The following is a 19,305-nucleotide window of genomic DNA, read 5'->3' on the forward strand; positions in this document are numbered from 1 at the left end:
ATAACCCGAAGCTAATGGTGTAGTTAAAATAAAAACCCACACTTATCAACATATCAGATTGACATTCAAATCAAAACAATTATACTCTATCATCATACGGCAGCGCAAGGAAATGACCAATTTCTAGAACAATAAGGGTGGTTAGTGTCACAAGGGAGGCTAAACCGCAAGACAAACACCCACAGGCACGGGGGTCGGTGCTACCCAGGGGAGAGATTACAAACAGAGTGACGTCAACCCGGGGTAAGTTCTTAAAGAAGAGCCAAAAAAAAAAAAGGTTAAGGAGACCGAAGGGATGAGAGAGTTGGGGGAAAAAAACAGATGGTTGCAATTTCAAGCATTGTCAGTTTTAGGGGCAATAACAATTGATGTGATAAGAATAGGGTCAGACTAGCAGCAGAGGTATTGATGCATAGGCTTTTACTAACAGCTAGAGAGGAAGACTATTACTAACAGCTTGAGAGGAAGACTACAGAACGAGAAAGGTCAGTGACACTTGAAGATGGTTTTTAGAATCAATGGGTTAGTCTTACATACAAGGAGTTGGGGCAAAAATGTTTATGTTTGATGTGAATATCTTTTGAATTTTGTTGAGGCATTAAGGAATTTTCTTCCAAACAGAATATTTTCATAAAGTGATTAATACATTTGCTCAACAATTTACAATGTGATTTTGAAACTTGGATTTAGTTATATTCTAGCACTCAAACAGCAGTGTTAAAGATAAACAACAACAGTGTTTCTGAACAGCAGCATTGATTGAAGTAGTCCATATTTTGATTATCACACTATTTGAATTGAAGAAAACTGAGACATTATCAGCCATTACCAGGAATGGAGTGGGGGAGGGGGGAGGAATTAAAATTTTTGAAAAAAGTCATGGGAAAAAACAGAATAATATTGGGCACAGACTACAGTTTTTACAAATATATAACCATAAAGTAACAAGGAATTGGAGGGAGGGGGGGGGGGGTTGAATTGAGTTGAAGCAATTTATTGTGAAGCAAAAGTTAAGTAACCATCATCAGCTATAGTAAAATCGAATAATTATTTGTAAAAGCACATGATAGGAGTGACATGAAAAGTCTATTACATACAAGAAGTATGCCATGTATGTAGTTCTAACCGATGTGAGCTACGGAATCAGGCACAAAATTTAAATGTTCTGCAACATACTGACAAGCCTCTTATCTGAATTGCAACTTTGGGCATCAGGTCTTTGTTTTAAGATGAGCACACTTGATGAATGTAATAGACTTCAGAGGAAAAAACATTCAAAAAAGCTGCAATTTGACGTAAAACGGCCATCTTTACGGGCAAATTGGCACACACAGACAGGCATTATGCGCAAGATTGCATGGAGCACGTGCCCATTTCACATAACTCATTGCAAGACTGGTCAGTGAACAATGCGGTTGCGATAATAATTTGAGCGCATGATGCGCCTGCAAGCCAAACAGCAATTTGCCCGTAATGACGGCGTCCATTGGGAACTATCAATAATAACTGTATTTACAAAGCGCCAAATTGCCAAAGGCTACAAGGCGCTGAAGAAAAAAATGGAAACCAAGACAATACAAAGACGCTATCGATCAGCTACAGACTAAGGGGAAAAGACCTACCCTTGAGGCCCAACGGACACGTTTGATTCTCTGTTAGTATGATCATGGTGGTTTGATCACAAGCAAATGATGAAAGATGGAAAGAGAGAGAGAGAGAGAGAGATGGGGCGTGAAGCTATGTTAGTAAGAAAATATGAATATATGAATAATATGAATAAACATGAGACTCTGACTTCAGTCATAGGCCGTGTCCGAAACGGCGACATCGGCTCCAGCTTTGGCTAGATCAGCGCGTCTGCCCGTGTTAAAGAATATGCAGACGAGAGCAATCTAGCCGTAGCTGTAGCCGAAGTTGCCAGTTCGGACGCAGCCTTAAAGCATGTACAGGTTCAGGAGTAAGAGATGCGTGGCATTTGTAATGATTAAAGACTACGTGTGATACATAAATAATCAGTCGAAAGGACAAAGTTGGAAGTGGCTGTCATTCTTAGAATAGTCATTCAGAATAGTCAATGTTAAAATATTTAGTTTGGATTTTAAATCGTGGATGGGTCAGGTCTTCGTTCTTCTGTGAATAGATTATATGAAGCCATTGAATATTTTAAAAAGTAGAAATTTGGGATGGATGGGTGCGTCAACCAATTAAGAGAAATGAGTTTCATTAAAATTGCTATTCTGAGTAGCCCCTTAAAAGATGTCGTTTGACAGAACTTGTACTCCAAGCTCCCAACAATGGAACGCATACCATCAACAGCACCACAAATGTAATAAACATGAACATCTGAAAGACTACAGTATCCAGCCCCTGAGAGTTCCCCTCCCTCCAACCAGGACTCAAAAAAAACCACCTAAAAAACAACCTAGTTTAATAGACCGATCCACTAAGCTCCGCCCCATTGCGTATTGACCAATCACAACGCAATGAAGGTCCGACAAATATGGTCCGACACGCGTGCGCGTATCTTGACACGCGCGACAGAGTTGTGCAGAAAGGCATTGGAGAGCCCCACGTGTTCTTGCTCACACATGCGTCGTGGGCGGAGCCTACTGAATCGGTCTACTCTTGTGGTCCCTTAACCAGTGAGTATTACTGCCTCTTTAAAATGAATTGTATTTCAAAGTACAAATAAATAATTTTGATTATTTCCTCTAGTACTAGTTCATTTTATTTTTTAAAGCTTCTGGCTTTCATTTTCTTCAGGAAGAAACCTTTTTTTTAATCATCAGTCTACATCGATGTTCCCCTCCTCCAAAACGGAAAGATTAGAGATCTGTGAAGTTAGGTGTACGATCGAGGGCTTTGCTTGGGTGAAAGTTCACGGTTACATCTTGAAAGAATTAGTGGATTGATTCACAGGATGGCTTCGGGGTCAGGTCACCTTTTTTTTTTCCCATTTTAGAGTCGGACGTTTTTTCAAAACAAGATTGCAAAAGCTACTGTAAATGTTATTTTCTTAATGTTTTTCTATTTTTTGCCAATTACTGATTGTAAATCACATCCAATTTGGCCTGTGGGCCACGAAATGTGATGTTAATCAAAAATTAAATGTTGTGTTTAAACACAATGTTTGTTTTCTTTTTTATTTCTGCTTCATTTTCTTGTTGACAAATAAAAAAAAAAACCTCAATACAAAACAATTGCTGTCTTTGTTTCTTGGTTTTATTCTGATGTGTGTTCAAGGTCCTCATTCAGTAGGCCTGCGTGCCTGTTTGGGGTTTCCCTGTTGCACTAAGTTGTATTTTGATGTTTGTACAATAAAGGTAATAAACTTAGCTAAACTAAAAAAAATCTTAACTTGTTTAGCTCGCATCTGAATTTATTTACAAAACACAAACATATCAGAGCACCGGCGGTTACAACAATGTGAACTTCATACATTTGTAGTATGCTGGGCCGGTTACCAGTTTTAGCACGGCAAGATTTTTATGTGCTAAGCAATTTACCATCTTTGAGAAATTTATGGTTCACTTTAAAATTTCAGGGATTAGCAGGCAATTCCGTGGTTACCAATACTTCACTTTTATCAAGTCCTTCCCTTGTATTGAGAGTACTTGCAGTACTGAATTGCGCTATATAAGCATTTCTTATTATTATTATTATTATTATTGTATCCACCATGTAACTGGTAGCAAGTCATTCCCTGGTTACCAACATGTCACTGATATCAACTAATTCCCTGGTTACCAAACTACATTGGTACCAAGTCATTCCCTGGTACCCAACACTTCACACTGGTATCAAGTCATTTTCTGGTGCCCAACACCTCACTGGTACCAAGTCATCCCATGGTACCCGACCAGACACTTGTAACAATTCATTCCCTGGTACCAAACAAGTCACTAGTATCAAATCATTCCCTGAAAACATCGAAAGACCCTCGCCTTTAGTCCCGATGGAAACCTGAATTAACAATAGAGCCCCTAATGCCTCTAAGGTTTGTTAACAAGTCTCATATGTTGGCTTCTAAATACACAAAATAATATTTCCATCCATACAAAGTGGGTCGGGTCAACAGTATGCCCTTGGTCATTGTTCTTATAAGAAAGGGGTCGGGTTAATTAATATGAAACGGAAACAGAAGATGGCCGGCTGGAAGATAAGAAGGCACAACTGGATGGACAGAAGGAGGGGGACATCAAAAAAGACTGACAGGCTCAAAACTACAGGCAGATCTTCCGACCCCGATACACAAGACGGTTAGGTTGAGAAATTCGCTATTTTTGGCTTGGCCTGTTTGAAGTCAAATACCAAGAGTGTATATGTTTTCAAAAACTAGCTGACAGAGCTCAAGCCGGGGGCCGCGGTTTGAAAAAGTGCCCTTTAATAAAAACAGGAAACAGTCACATGGAATGTACTTTAAATGTTGTTGCTGCTGGTAATCAGTTTCTGCTTAGCTAGAATTCTCTTTATGTATGTAGCCAATTTCATTTATAAGAGTTCACATAAGCTCAAAACTTTGCTAAGCACAGAAAATTCTTGCTCAGCAGAAAATGTTATTGTTTGAGAAATTTATGGTTCACTTTAAAATTTGATATAGAAATTGTTTTTGTCAATATGGTTGAGGACATGGTCCAATTTCATGGCTCTTCTTTCCTCTGAATTCTGCACTAATGATCACCATTCTCCGCTTACTGAGCAAGTGGCGTATTTCTGCACTAGCAGTGTAAGCAAAGTTTGGCTAGTAACATGGAGAACGAACACGCAGAAGCAACAATTCCCTGCTAATCCCTGAAATCCGCTTGAATTCCCTGCTTCAGTGAGCGTTGATTCTTTGCTTATGGTAAGCAGAGCCATGTAATTGGGCCCTGCTGAATTTGTATCCATTCTAGAGGTACCCAATCAACATGTACATTAACACAGCTCCTTAATGCAACTTTTTGCAGCAAGTTTGCCTCAATTCCCCGACAGAAACTATTTCTGTCATCAGTGAGGACTGCATGAGCACCTACCCTAAGCCTCCACTTCCCCAAGAACATAAACGACTCGCCAAATAGATGAGAAAAAAAAGAAGAAAAAAAGCTGAGAGAAACCCTGAGGAGGTTTGGTATCGGATGTAATAAACTCACATCAGATGAATTCTGAGGGGAGTTTGAGGAAGGAAGGAACCGTTGATTACGAATGCGATACCATCATGTGATCAGAAGGGGGAAGGTAGACATGATTGCAGTGAGGGTGCTATGGGCAATTATGTGACATTCATTTAAACTCATACTGAACGTGGCGATACCAAGGCTGTGGATCTCTCATATATGCCGACCACAAAATGATTGAAGACTTACTAAACTTATTTTTAGTACTCTAAAGTTAAGGTGTTTAATGTTTCTTTACGACGGGTTGATCACAACTTTGCCATTGTCGAAGTGTGAGTGAACGGTGGATTGTTAATCAAGACATGCTGTGGTGTTTAACTTGGGCTAGCATTGATCACTTCCAATCCAAACTTTCAAGTATTTGTTAGTACACTCTACAGGAATGCATAGAAGCTTTCTGCATTTCATCAACAGTTTCTTTTTTAAATCTTATGCAATTCGCCAGACACAAAAGGCCTGAAGGCCACTTCAAGGTGTGGGCTACAATTATTTTTTTCAGAGGCCGTTGCCACCTACTCCTAGGGCTGAAACAGGGTTACCCCTTTTAGGCTTGGGTACATGTATATCATCAATCCGAAGCCTGGCCGGTAGAAAGCACTACCTCCCCAATTTTACGTAGCAGGTGTCACGACCGGGACTCAAACCCACACTCTGCTGATCAAACACCCAGAGCTTGAATCCGGTGCTCTTAACTGCTCGGTTGATTATGGATAACACTACTGGTTTCTCCATGGTACTCCCACAAAATTGCCAAAGTTGTTTTAGGATTAAGGGCATTGGACACGCTTGGTAATTGTCAAAGACCAGTATTCTTACTTTGTGTATCCCAACATATGCATGAAATAAAATAACTAGTGAAAATTTGGGCTCAATTGGTCATCGAATTTGCAAGAGAATAATGAAAGAAAAAACACCCTTGTTGCATTACTTTGTGTGCTTTCACAACTACATTACTTCAGAGGGAGCCGTTTCTCACAATGTTTTATACTATCAACAGCTCTCCATTGCTCGTTACCAAGTAAGTTTGTATGTAATAATTATTTTGAGTAATTACCAATAGTGTCCAGTGCCTTTAAACATTCAAGATTAGTACTATTATGTTAAGCGCGTATTCCCCTGATGACATCACAAACACTGAGTCTGCTTCTTATGCAAGTCCTACATCTGCCTGAATATGTCCTAATGTTTTTGTATCTCTAAGAACTTTTAGCAAATGGTGACAGATATTCAAAGGTAAATGAATATTCCTACCTTGGTTCTAACCGGCGGTTGAGGGGGCTCTTCATCCATTGGTTCATGCTCCATCTCTGTGACAACAAAATCAAATTGTGTCAGCATATTATAAGTTATCACACAAGCGCGAGTGGAATACGGAAAAAAATAGCGCTTCTGCGTCCCATATCCAACGAGGCCGAATGCCGAGTTGGATATGGGACGCAGACGCGCTATATTTTCCGTATTTCCACGAGCGCGCGTGTGATAACGTATTTATCTTCAAGCAAACTTGGCGCGTGACATAGAACACACAAGACGCATGGTAGTGATATTAGCCGTGCAATATAGGTTTTTATCACCACTCCATTCTGCAAATCTGATTGGAGGATTAGCGCGTATTTGAAGATAATACAAGTTATCAGTTGCTAGCTCTTAAAAATATCAATAAATTCAGTTCCATCATGGACTTGGAATGCACCGGGTACACAGTGCATAACGTCTTGAGTTTTTTCAACAAAGAGACGCTGATATAAGGAAACTTACCCATGGGCGTGTCTTGTTCGGGTCTTATACCATCATTGACATCACCAACATTGTTATCCTCTGGTTGCCCAGACAACGCTACAAGCTCCATCGCTTTTTCCATATCAGCTTCACACTCCTGAACAAAGACAGACGAATTAACAAGAGTTTGAAATTACCAAGTCAGATTTTGTGATGATAGATTTTTGAAAGTATATTGACCTCATGTGAGGGCTTTATTAAACTGTATCGTAATGAGGGATAAAGTGGGGCCCAATTTCAAAGAGCTACTTAAGAAAAAAATAAGCTAACCACAACAAAATTATGCTTACCAGAAAAATATTACCGGCCAAACTACCATGTATCATGTATGACTTATGACTGGTGTTCTGCTCACTTCTGTGTAGCAGAATAATGTTAAGCAATATTTTCTGCTTAAGCACCTTTCTGAAAATGGGCCCAGGTTTAATATTGTAGCATGTCCAGACTTGAATGCCAGCTAGTGGATACCATGCACTTGACCTCTCACCTACAATGCTCCAAACTAATCAGTGGTGGTTAGGCCTAAACAAAATATATGTTGGATTGCCCTTTCACCCGATTTTTTGCTTGGGTCAGTCGGTCGGGATTTATTTATTTATTTATTTATTTTTTTCCAGATGTCAAAGAACGCCCAAAACTGCATAAACATTTCATGAAAGATCTAGTTGTCAAACAAGCAAGGTATTAATCATCTTATACATCTAGCTTCAATCTCTCTTTTCGCGTCTTTATTGTGAAAAATTCCTTCAAAAACAATTTCCAAGAGTCATTTCATTCACCGTGTTTTTTGTCCGAAATCGATCTACGTTTTGTACGTTGCGTTTTTGTGAGCGTTGAAACCACGACAGCTGCACTAAATAATTATCACTGTCGACCGTAAATAGTCGGCCAAAAACTAATATTTGTGTCAAATTTATCATTTTTAAAGCATAAAATATTCATGAAATCAAAATTTGGAAGTAAAAAAAGAGAAAAAAAAAAAAAGAAAAAAAAAAAAAAGGAAAATAACGCGACCGAGATTTTGCTACTTTTACGGTCGGTCGGATTAGGGCAATCCAATATTTTTTTTTTTAAGGCCTTATGAAAAGAATTGGTGGTTACTAATAATTATTTTTATCGTACCTTCTCATTGAGATATCGAGACACTTTCAGCCTGACCGGGCCGGGCTGTAAACCTCCGAACACCCTGTATGCTTTCTGTAGACTAACATTCTTTAAGTTCTCCCCGTTCACCTCCAGCAAGTGGGAACCACGACTAGAAAAATGACAAAACATATAAATTACTCAAATTTGTACCGAATCATCACGTCGATAATCCAACAGCTGGTGAACAGGTGGTAAAATTACCTGCACAATAATATTATTTTATTTCACAATTGTTATGGGGCGTTTCAATTTGTAAAGATAATTAACAACCTTTTTGTAAAGTAGTCTTTGTTATTCCCATGCAATTGTTACACTAATTATAATGACATTTTAATACCTCTGAATCATTTCTGCAATTTGATTGGCCTGGAAAATAATGGCCTGGAAACCTGTTTCTGCTAAGCAGCACTTCTCTAGGCTTTATGGTGTTGTGCTTACAGGCTTAATTGGGCCCATGGCCTCATTTCATAACGCATGTAACCACAAAAGCCTGCTAACAAAGAAACAGGTCACAGCCACAATTACATTGTTGTGACTGGTGCCCCATCCATTTTTTGCTTAGCAAAGAAACTTGACAAGCAGTATATTCTGCTAAACAGCTTTATGACATTTGGCCCAAGTTGCAAATCTAAAAATTTGATTTGCAGAGATGAAGCATGTGTGAACCAGAAAAATTATGGTTCATATTTACAGCTTAGAAGATTTACCATGAGGCAAGGGAAAGGGGGGTTAGGACAAGGGGAGAGGACTAGGAAGAGGGGGGGGGGGGGACACCACATGGTAACTGTGCCATTGAGTGAAACCTGTTCAATCATGTCTAATATTAAGTGCATTAGTGGTTTGACCTTTCCCCTAAAAACAACCACTAGTTCGGTTGGACCACAGATTAGTTCTTTCCTTTACCCCAACCCCCACCCCCACCCCTCCCTATCCTACTCATAAACACATTCAGCCTTAACCCTCTTAGTCCTGCTTTAACTTTTTTTTTCCCTTCTCAGCCACTTTTCACCTCCCAGCCAAGGTTTCGGTTTCGTAAACCTTTTCATAGAAAGAATATTACGCCTGTGAAACATACTGTGCAAGCCTGTGTTACCCCGACAATTGGGGCCCAGAACAGTAAGGAATATTTTCTGCTGTATAAAGTTTGGCCCACGTTTGGAGTTCTGCCAAACTGTGCGTATAGATTCTTATGGCTATCTTGCCAATGCATGAGAGCTAAACTGACTGATTCGATTATTGATAACAACTACGCTTTGGAGAAAAGTACCAGACAAGGTTTCCTGTGTCTAAAAATACCTTCCCACCCTAGACCAAGCCCTGGTATCAAGGCACTCCCTGGTACCTATTACATCACTGGTATCAAGTCATTCCCTGGTTACCGACACTTCACTGGTAATAAGTCGTGCCAGGGTACCCAACACTTCACTTGTATCAAGTCATTCCCTGGTACCCAGTATGTCACTGGTAGCACGTCATTCCGTGGTTACCAATACTTCACTTTTTTCAAGTCCTTCCCTTGTATCCACCATGTAACTGGTAGCAAGTCATTCCCTGGTTACCAAAAAAATCACTGATATCAACTTATTCCCTGGTTACCAAACTACACTGGTACCAAGTCATTTCCTGGTTGCCCAACACTTCACTGGTACCAAGTCATCCCGTGGTACCCGACAAGACACTTGTAACAATTGTCATTCCCTGGTACCAAACAAGTCACTGGTATCAAGTCATTTCCTGAAAACATTGAATGACCCATGCCTTCAGTCCAATGCAACCTGAACAAACATAGAGCCCCTAATGCCTCTAAGGTTTGATAACAAGTCTCATATGTTGGCTTCTAAATACACAAAATAATATTTCCATCCATACAAAGTGGGTCGGGTCAACAGTATGCCCTTGGTCATTGTTCTTATAAGAAAGGGGTCGGATTAATTAATATGAAACGGAAACAGAAGATGGCCGGCTGGAAGATAAGAAGGCACAACTGGATGGACAGAAGGAGGGGGACATCAAAAAAGACTGACAGGCTCAAAAGTAAAGCAGATCTTCCGACCCCGATACACAAGACGGTTAGGTTGAGAAATTCGCTATTTTTGGCTTGGTCAATGTCTGCCTGTTTGAAGTCAAATACCAAGAGTGTATATGTTTTCAAAAACTAGCTGACAGAGCTCAAGCTGGGGGCCGCGGTTTGAAAAAGCGCCCTTTAATAAAAACATGAAACAGTCACATGGAATGTACTTTAAATGTTGTTGCTGCTGGTAATCCGTTTCTGCTTAGCTAAAATTCTCTTTATGTACAATGTATGTAGCCAATTTCATTTCAAAGAGTTCAAATAAGCTCAAAACTTTGCTAAGCACAGAAAATTCTTGCTCAGCAGAAAATGTTACAAACCAAAATGCTAAGTGTCTTAAATTTCATTTGATTGGTGTACTGCTTCATAATAGAGTTGGAAAATAAAAGTTGGCCAAGTGCAATTAAGCCTAACGACCCTAACGTACCATAATCTGCCATCTTTCTTAGCTGGTGACGTCTGCTCTAGATGTTGTACATACACCCGTCTTTCATTGCTGGTACCCGGCTCTGGTAGACATACAACACCTATGCCTAAGCTTACACCTTGCTCTGTAATAACCAAGAAACCAAAATTTAAAAATCAAAGGCTGAGGGGGTTAACAAAAAACTGTGTGAAAATCTTGAAACCATACATCACTCTGACAAGTCACAAGCCAAAGAACTTTTTTTGAAAGCTTATCAGTGTCCCTTGGGGTTTATATTTGATATCTGAACTAAAAAGTTGCATTCCCTTGAAGTTATCCTCTGCGGCTGCTTCCCAGATTGTATCGTTGCACCTAATGGTTGTATGGCTTCTGACTGGCACCCCTGAACGAAGATATTGACAAAATAGGGACACCACCAATATACGGCTAGATACCTCAGTTGGTATTCCCGCCACGTTCTGGAGGTCGTTGGCTCAAATCCCACACTAGTAAATCTTTTCTTTGTTCAACCCCAAATCAAACTTTTAAAATAATGATACAAATTTAAAAAACATCAAAGACCCAAAATTTGTAAGGACTTTAAACAAGAATTGGTATCCTATTGTCCTTACCTTTCTGGAGGACTATCTCTTTGGTTAGTCGGACGTCACTAGTGTCTTCTCTAATGACAGGGGAAGGCACCTCTATAAACCCAGGTGAATATTGCCTCTCAGCGTCCTTAAAACCATTCTCGGCTCTCGATCTCTTCCTGAAAATGCAGAAAAAGAAACAACTTTGATAACTTGAAGGTTTTGGCACTTCTAAGGGTTTATTTAACAATTCAGGAACTGTTTTGGACAAGGGTAGCTTGTCGACTTTGGTGGCAGGGCTTGAATTTTGGGGAAAATCCACAAGGGCTTTCATCTAAAAAATGTTAACTGGAACCAGAATAATTTTTTCAAGACCAGAATAAAAAATTAAAAAAAATTCCTGTGTACTGGGATCCTGACTCAGCCACAATTTAATGGTAAGGTATACATTTGGTAAACATAGTGAACCCATTAGGCTGAATATTGTTCTATTGTTACATCAATTTGTGTTTGGAAGGCTGTAAAAAAAAAAAGAGATTGACCTCAACTGTATGTTAATCTGAACTGCTAAGCAAAAATTGATGTCACGATACAAATCACTGTGGTGAGATTTACAACTCATCTTAAGATGAATCTCCATGCTTTGCGAAACTCGAACATCGGGATGAGAATGTTGAGTTCTCTTTGTCGTTTACAACATTATTCTCTTTACACGCTATAGCCCCCCCCCCCCCCCCCCCCCCCCCCCAAATGATGTGACACAGTTTTGTAAATTTAAATTACTTAAAAAAACTTGTAGTTTTCGCTTCTGGGGTAATTTGCATTTCCAACCCCGTCTGAGTGGTTTGTAATAGTCTGTCTGCCTGTTTGTCTACTTCAACGCTCTTATCTGTTTGTTCCCCTTGGGTCTATTTGGCACTTTTTTTTCTTGGGATATTAAAGTTGACTGTCTTGATCATATCGTTAGTGGGTAATTTAGCTTTAGGGGTGGCAGGAAAATGATGAAACTAAAATAGTTTGATGAATAACTAATTTTTAGTTAATAGTAAGACGAAGGCATGGGAGGAGGAATTTCAGGACGGGGGATAAGATCTCTCATAGTAGGAGAGTAAATAAACAGAAGACAACTTTGAGGGCATGCTTCATGTAGATTATGCATTACCTTCTGGGCGGGGCCACGGGACTGTCTACTGGCGTGGAAGTCTTCCCAATAAGGCGACTCTTGACAGTCAGCGTGACAACGCCTTTCTTTATTTGCTACAAATAGATACAAACAAAATTCAGGTAGTTCAGTATGGTATGAAACATATCACCATCAGTTTCTTAAATCTGTTAAACGGAAACATAAATCAACAAATGTTTGCTAAGCAAAGATTTAGAAGAGCACCAGTCACATTATAATGTCAACTACCTATTTTTGGCTGGTAACAAGTTTCAGCGAAGCAAGATTATTCTGCAGTGAGTACAACTTTGTGCTGATTTGTGCAAATCATTTTAATGATATATGGCTCAGTTGGTAGAGAGAGTTTCAGCATGTTAATACGGAGGTATAAATCAAACAAATTGGTAAAAGACAAAGTACATGTAGGTACAAATAACGAGCAATAAAAACACCTTCTTAAGAAATCTAAAGCACAATCAGACACAAGATTACAATACAAAACGCACGAGTGTCTTTCCCTTCTCAAATGTATTTATAACTCCTTCATTTATATATAAAAAAAGAAGAAAAAAAAAAATGAAAATATTATTTATAACTTCTAAGTCATTTTTTGCATACATCTTAATTGTCCATCAATACACAGGAGAGCTTTGAATAAGGTCATTATATTCATATTGAATACCCCCATATTAAGTGAATAATCCTTCAAACTTAACTTAAGGATCACCAACAAACTATCAACAGGAAACAGACTAACTGTGTGTGGCAGGGTGAAGCAAGTATGCTGGGATATCTCATGAAGGACGGACAATAGTATTTTATATAATTATGACTAATGAATTGAGATACACTTGCAAAAGATGGTAAAAGGGCCCAATTTCATATTCATAGCGCTGCTTAAAGGCAGTGAACACTATTGGTAATTACTCAAAATAACTATTAGCATAAAACCTTTCTTGGTGAGGAGTAATGGGGAGAGATTAATGGTATAAAACATTGTGAGAAACGGCTCCCTCTGAAGTGACGTAGTTTTCGAGAAAGAAGTAATTTTCCACGAATTTGATTTCGAGACCTCAGATTTAGAACTTGAGGTCTCGAAATCAACCATCTACACGCACACACTTCATGTGAAAAGGGTGTTTTTTCTTTAATTATTATCTCGCAACTTCGATGAACGGTTGAGCTCAAATGTTCACAGGTTAGTTATTTTATGCATATGTTGAGATACACCAACTGTGAAGGCTAGTCTTTGACAATTACCAATAGTGTCCACTGCCTTTAAAGGCAGATTTTGTGCTTACTGTGGGATTTCCATTTCATGGAGCTGCTTAACGTAAGCACACGAAAAGACATGTTAACCTTCCAGTGCTTATTGTATGAAAATAAATGACATAACAATACAAATCCATGGTGAGCGCGCAAGAAGGCCGCACGTGAAAGCACCCAGTAGACTATCATAAAGAGAAGGGGGGTTTGTCCCGGTTTGATTGGACCACATCACCTTGTAGACCATCACATGTTGCTTTGTTAAAGAATAAGTCTCATCTTTAAGCTCAATCTGCAATGCTATGAATCAAACAATAACTCTGTGGTACAGCCTATCTATCCACCTCATGCATAAACCTGCGGCAGCGAGTCTGGCAATGACTGTGGCTTACGGCTATGCTATATCCCCTATGCTTATAGCTGTGAGCTAACAACTGCCAAAGAGTCTTAATCCGGGCAAAGCCTGTGGCTCTGTCTGACTCAATGGATCTGTCTTTGGCTAGACCTCTGCCCCCAATACTTCAACATTACAACTGTTATAGCCACTAGCCACAGATGTCCAATTCGGCCACATCTGTTAGCGTCAATCCGTTAAAACTCAAACATACTTATGCCAAATTTACATCAACATGACAGAATGATGTCTTTTATAAGGTTAGTCATTTAATAAGATCTGAACTGGTTGTACAAGATACCCCCTCCCCCTCATTGGACAGATGCAATTTGACCCAAAATATCTCAAGGACTGCCTTTCGTGAAATCTCCACTAAGAAGCTTGTCCTATCTGCGTGCCTCTAATAACAAGGCATTAGTCACGATTGTTTGTTTGGTGTGGAAGAGGGAAGGGGGGTGGGGGGCTAGAAACTCTGTCTGATAATCCACCCAGAAGTCTCTAGCTGGCCCCCCAAACAAGGTATTTCCTCGACAGCGTTTTGCGTTCGTTTCCTGTGTTGTGTTGCCTTAGCGACCAAACATGGTGGTGCGACAACACTGGAAGGTCCCTGATTTCTTTATTTTGGATGTTGAGAGATTTAATGTTTGTGTAACCGAAGGAAGAGACAGCGAAAAATTTGACAAGGAATTCCCGACGAAAGATGTAGGTAGGGGGGGGGGGAGTTTTATAGACGGACAGCGAACAAGACAGAAAAGAAGGAACCAGAAATCAGGAATTAAAAGAAAATATGGTTTAAAACGGTTTATTTGAGGAAAGTTATGGAATGAAAAAATTGACATGATGCGGTTGTGTTTGTGAACATTTACAGAGGCGTGATAAAAAACACAAGTGATTATTGTCCTTTGATTTAGCCTGTTTACATTATTATATCTGGTAATGAAACCAAGGGTGCCTCATCAGTAAGAGCTTAGAATATGAAGCAACCTAAGGTTAATATCAAATAGGTTTGTCACGTCAGTGCGAAATCTCCTGAAATAGCACTTTTGGAAGTGTCATGGCCGAGCGGTTAAACTCTGGTGTTTCTAATCAGCAGAGTGTAGGTTCGAATCCCCAGCCGTGGCACTTGTGTCCTTAAGCAAGACTCTTAACCATTGCTTCGTCCTTCCGATGGGACGTAAAGCCGTTGGTCCCATGTGTTGTGTTACGCCTAAAAGAACCCAGTGCACTTTTTCGAAAAGAGCAGGGGTTCGCCCCGGTGTTCCTGGCTGTGGCTGCTGTATGCGCCGTGGCACCTTGTAAACCCTTATAAGGTTCTAATAATTGGGTCTCAAAATTCATCACTGCAATTACCTAACTTTCTGAAAGCTTCTATATACTCACCCCTTGAGTACCTTGTTTGGTAGATACGTGCGCTATATAAGATTCCAATATTATATTATTATTACTTATTTCCGATAATAAAACCAATGATACCTCATTAGGGTGTCATGGCCGAGCGGATAAGAGCACCGAATTCAAGCTCTGATGCTTCTGTTCAGCAGAGTGTGGGTTTGAATCCCGGTCATGACACTTGTGTCCCTGAGCAAGACACTTAACTATAATTGCTTCTCTCCACCCAGGGGTAAATGGGTACCTGTGAGGGCAGAGATGGTTCTTGTGATTGATTTAGCCGAGTAGCGCATATTAATGTTGCACAGGCTGCATACTCCCCACCAGGGAGTTGAGATGGTTTAAGGAGTGAATTAAGGCCCAGTGACCAGGGGTAATAATGTGAAGCGCTTTGGGACGCCCTCCGGGTGTGAAAAGCGCTATATAAAAACGGGTTATTATTATTATTATTATTTGCCATACAAATTTTCTGTTATTAATATTATTACAAAGAGAAAAAGTTTCGCCCCATCGAGGTGTACAAACATACATACCTTGAACTTGTTGATTGCTTGTTTGTGTGTCATTCCTTCCAGTGAGTCAGCATTGACAGCCAGTATCTCGTCACCTGTTGGCAACAGTTACATATAAACATGTTTACAAAACAAACATTAGCAGATGATACCGAGCTGTCAACGTTTGATTTGATGAAAAATTAACAAAGATTAAAGATTAAGAATAGCAGTTTAAAAAAATTTAAGTTTCAAAGCAAGTATCTCGTCACCTGTTTGCAACAGTTACATATAAACATGTTTACAAAACAAACATTAGCAGCTGTTAACGAGCTGTCAACTTTTAATTTGATGAAACACGCACTATACTGTGACATTAAAGATATGAACAACAATTTCAAAAAATGAAGTTTCTAAGCAAGTATCTCATCACAGTCACCTGTGTGCAACAGTAATACGTTTTATGTTTACAAAACAAACATTAGCAGTTGTACATGTTGTGCACTGTGTATTATCTCCACATGAAATTAATGTAGGTGAAAGGCGATTATGGACGGGATTGACCTAAGCTTGAAGCCACTCTCTTGTGTAATTCTAGAGCCTCGAAGTGTGACATCAGAAGTGTGACTTGTCTATGCAAACACTTGAGGGCGCTCTATATAATATCCTTCATGACAAATATCAAAACTGGGAGTAAGAATGACAACTCTCACCTTCTTTAAGTCTGTTATCACCAGCTGCAGCTCCACTAGGGAAGATGGTCTTGACGAAGATGCCCATCTTGCCCTTGGCTGAGTCCTCACCGCCGACGATACTGAAACCAAGACCTTTCCCGTATGCCCCCTTGATAAGAGATATCTGTTGCACGACGGACAGGGTGGGGGACATCCGACCGCTAGGGATGGCGGAAACTTGAAAGTTGTCAATCTTCTCCACCTAGTGATAAATAAAAAATCATAAATATTGTTAATATACAAATAAAAAGATCATTCTAAAATTGGTACAAACATTGATGTCTCAAACAAATTTATTGAAATCCTGTGGTTTTAAATAAATTTTACACAGGGCGAGTCAAAAAGAAGTTGACCGGGATTGGTGATTTTTTTCCCCAAACAAACAAATGACAATCAAAAGTTCAGTAAAGCATATAAACAAGCACTCACTCAAGCATGCTTTACTTTACATTTGTTTCGTCAAGTATTCTTTGGACAGCTTGCAAAATGAGTACCTTTATTAAAATCGACATAACTCCTCCCTGGAATTATATTCTGTTCATTTTTTTTCTTTTTCTAACAAGCAGGAGAGAGTGCTTGACTCACACAGTATAATAGTTTTGTTGAAAAAAAAAATGGACAAAAAAATGTGGATACATTTCTTTCAATGACTTGTGTATCACATTGTTACCATTAAATAAACTGCAATGAACACAAAACAGTTTAAATGATATTATTTGCTGAAGCTATAGCCAGTGTAAGTTCATTTACAGTGCAATGTACATAGCACAATGTAGGATTGTGACAGCTCCAGATGAACGTCCTAATTCAATAAGCCTCCTAAAACCAAGTAAGCTTGAACAAGAATTACAACATCTGTTGATCCTTTGATTTCGGTCGTTCTTCTTCAGAACGTAAACAGCACTGACATGTTCTTGGTACCAGTGTAAGCTTGGCACTATCCCTTTAAGCCACTTAGTAAACATTCATCAAATTGAGTGAATTATGACTTCTATCACCATCATATCCTGCTAAAATCACTGGATGCCAGATGGTCAAATAAAAGATGACATTAGTTAAAATTCTTTAAATCCAAAGAAAGCTACTGGGACCAAGTTCACGGCTCTGCTTACCGACAAACTATGTGCTTATGATCACCATTCACCACTTACTGAGCAAGCGCCAAATTCCTACAGAGGTGTAGAATGGCTTGTAACATGGGCTATGCAAGTGCAAAAGCAAAAATTCCCTGCTAACCCGTGAAATACGCTTGACGTAAGCACGCAATGACCTGCTTCCGTAAAGCGTTGATTCTTTGCTTATGGTAAGCAGAGCCATGAAATTGGGCCCTGAAGTCACAGATGGTCATGTATGAATGACCTCATACCACACTTTGTTAAGTTAGAAGAATGCCTAGTAACATGGACTACGCAAGCGCAAAAAAAAACAAACAACAAATTCCCTGCTAACCTGTGAAATCAGTTGACGTAAGCACAGAAATACCTGCTTCTGTAAGGCCAATTTCACAGCAATGCAATTGGGTCCTGGAGACGCTGATTGCGATGCTGAATGATCTCATACCACACTTTGTTAAGTTAAAAGAAGATCTGGGCCAAAATTCATCGAGCTGCTTAAGCACAAAAAACTAGCTAAGCACACCCAAATTATGCTTACCAGAAAAAGGTTACCAATTAAATTTTTTTTACATGACGCATCTGTGACTTGTATCCTGCATGTTTTTGCTTAGCAAGCAACATTTTCTGCCAAGCAATATTTTTCTGCTTAAGCAGCTCTATCAAATCAGGTTCCCGATCATCTTTAGGCCCACGGCTCTGATTCCGTTTAAAGTTTACGCCTGATTAAGTTTCCGCTCTGTCAGGTTTACCCTTCAAACACAGGATATTTTTCTTTTGACGAGACCGCTACTCTCGTTTCCCTTAGCGCTCTGGGGGTTCTGCTTAGTGAGTTCAAAAACATTGAAAGTGTCAGGACTGTATAAACAATTTGTCACCTTAGTGGAGAACTTTTCCCTGATCATTAGAAACAAACTCTTAAAGTGGTTAAAAACTTAAACTACGATTCTTGTTAATTTATTGAGACAGAGTTGGAAAGCAAAGTCAACATCTGATACATACATTGACATCTTTAGGCTAAGTTTACCTTTGGTTTTAGGAACCATTTGATTGTTTTAATCCTATATATAAATGTAGATGTATACAATACAACTAACGTGGGAATGTCCCATTACAAAAAGTGGTAATGTTTTTGAGATATTGCCAGAAACCAGGAGTAGTTTTCTGTGCTAGCCTTGTAAGCATATAATGCCTAGTACTGGGGAGTACGCACCCGTACAAGCCAAAATTCCCTGCTAATCCGTGAAATATGCTTTACTTAAGCGCGGAATTCCCTGCTTCCACAAGCGCCGATTCTTATGGTAAGCACAGCCATGAAATTGAGCCCTGGGGTGGATTTCACAAAGGTAGTCCTAACTTAGGACTGGTCCTAGGCAATGCTAAGAGATAGGACCAGTCCTAAGTTAGGATGAGTTACTGGTCCTAACTTAGGACCAGTCCTATCTCTTAGCATTGCCTAGGACTAGTCCTAAGTTAGGACTACCTTTGTGAAATCCACCCCTGGTAGGTTGAATCACAAAGTGTTATGTCATCTAAGCCTACATTTCCCTTTCAGACCTAATTGTTATTGTTCTGCTTCTTTTAAAGACAAGAAACAACCTTGCAATCATTT

At 39.5% G+C, this 19,305-nt stretch overlaps 1 protein-coding gene across 2 annotated transcripts in view; it reads right to left on the reverse strand.

Moving 5' to 3' along the window:
- LOC117295418 overlaps positions 1 to 19,305 on the reverse strand; it is a 103,840-nt gene that overhangs the window by 26,629 nt on the left and 57,906 nt on the right. Inside the window, exons 8-16 of one of the 2 annotated variants that reach the window (XM_033778067.1) lie at positions 16,561 to 16,783; positions 15,890 to 15,963; positions 12,308 to 12,402; positions 11,188 to 11,324; positions 10,577 to 10,700; positions 8,055 to 8,187; positions 6,912 to 7,029; positions 6,405 to 6,460; positions 1,623 to 1,652 (exon numbers count right to left, since the gene is read on the reverse strand). In XM_033778067.1, the coding sequence (XP_033633958.1) occupies positions 1,623 to 1,652; positions 6,405 to 6,460; positions 6,912 to 7,029; positions 8,055 to 8,187; positions 10,577 to 10,700; positions 11,188 to 11,324; positions 12,308 to 12,402; positions 15,890 to 15,963; positions 16,561 to 16,783 (990 nt within the window). The remainder of the gene's footprint in view (positions 1 to 1,622; positions 1,653 to 6,404; positions 6,461 to 6,911; positions 7,030 to 8,054; positions 8,188 to 10,576; positions 10,701 to 11,187; positions 11,325 to 12,307; positions 12,403 to 15,889; positions 15,964 to 16,560; positions 16,784 to 19,305) is intronic. The other variant, XM_033778068.1, reaches the window with a different exon arrangement.

Source organism: Asterias rubens, chromosome 10 (assembly GCF_902459465.1).
Source record: "Asterias rubens chromosome 10, eAstRub1.3, whole genome shotgun sequence".
Taxonomy (NCBI): Eukaryota; Metazoa; Echinodermata; class Asteroidea; order Forcipulatida; family Asteriidae; genus Asterias; species Asterias rubens.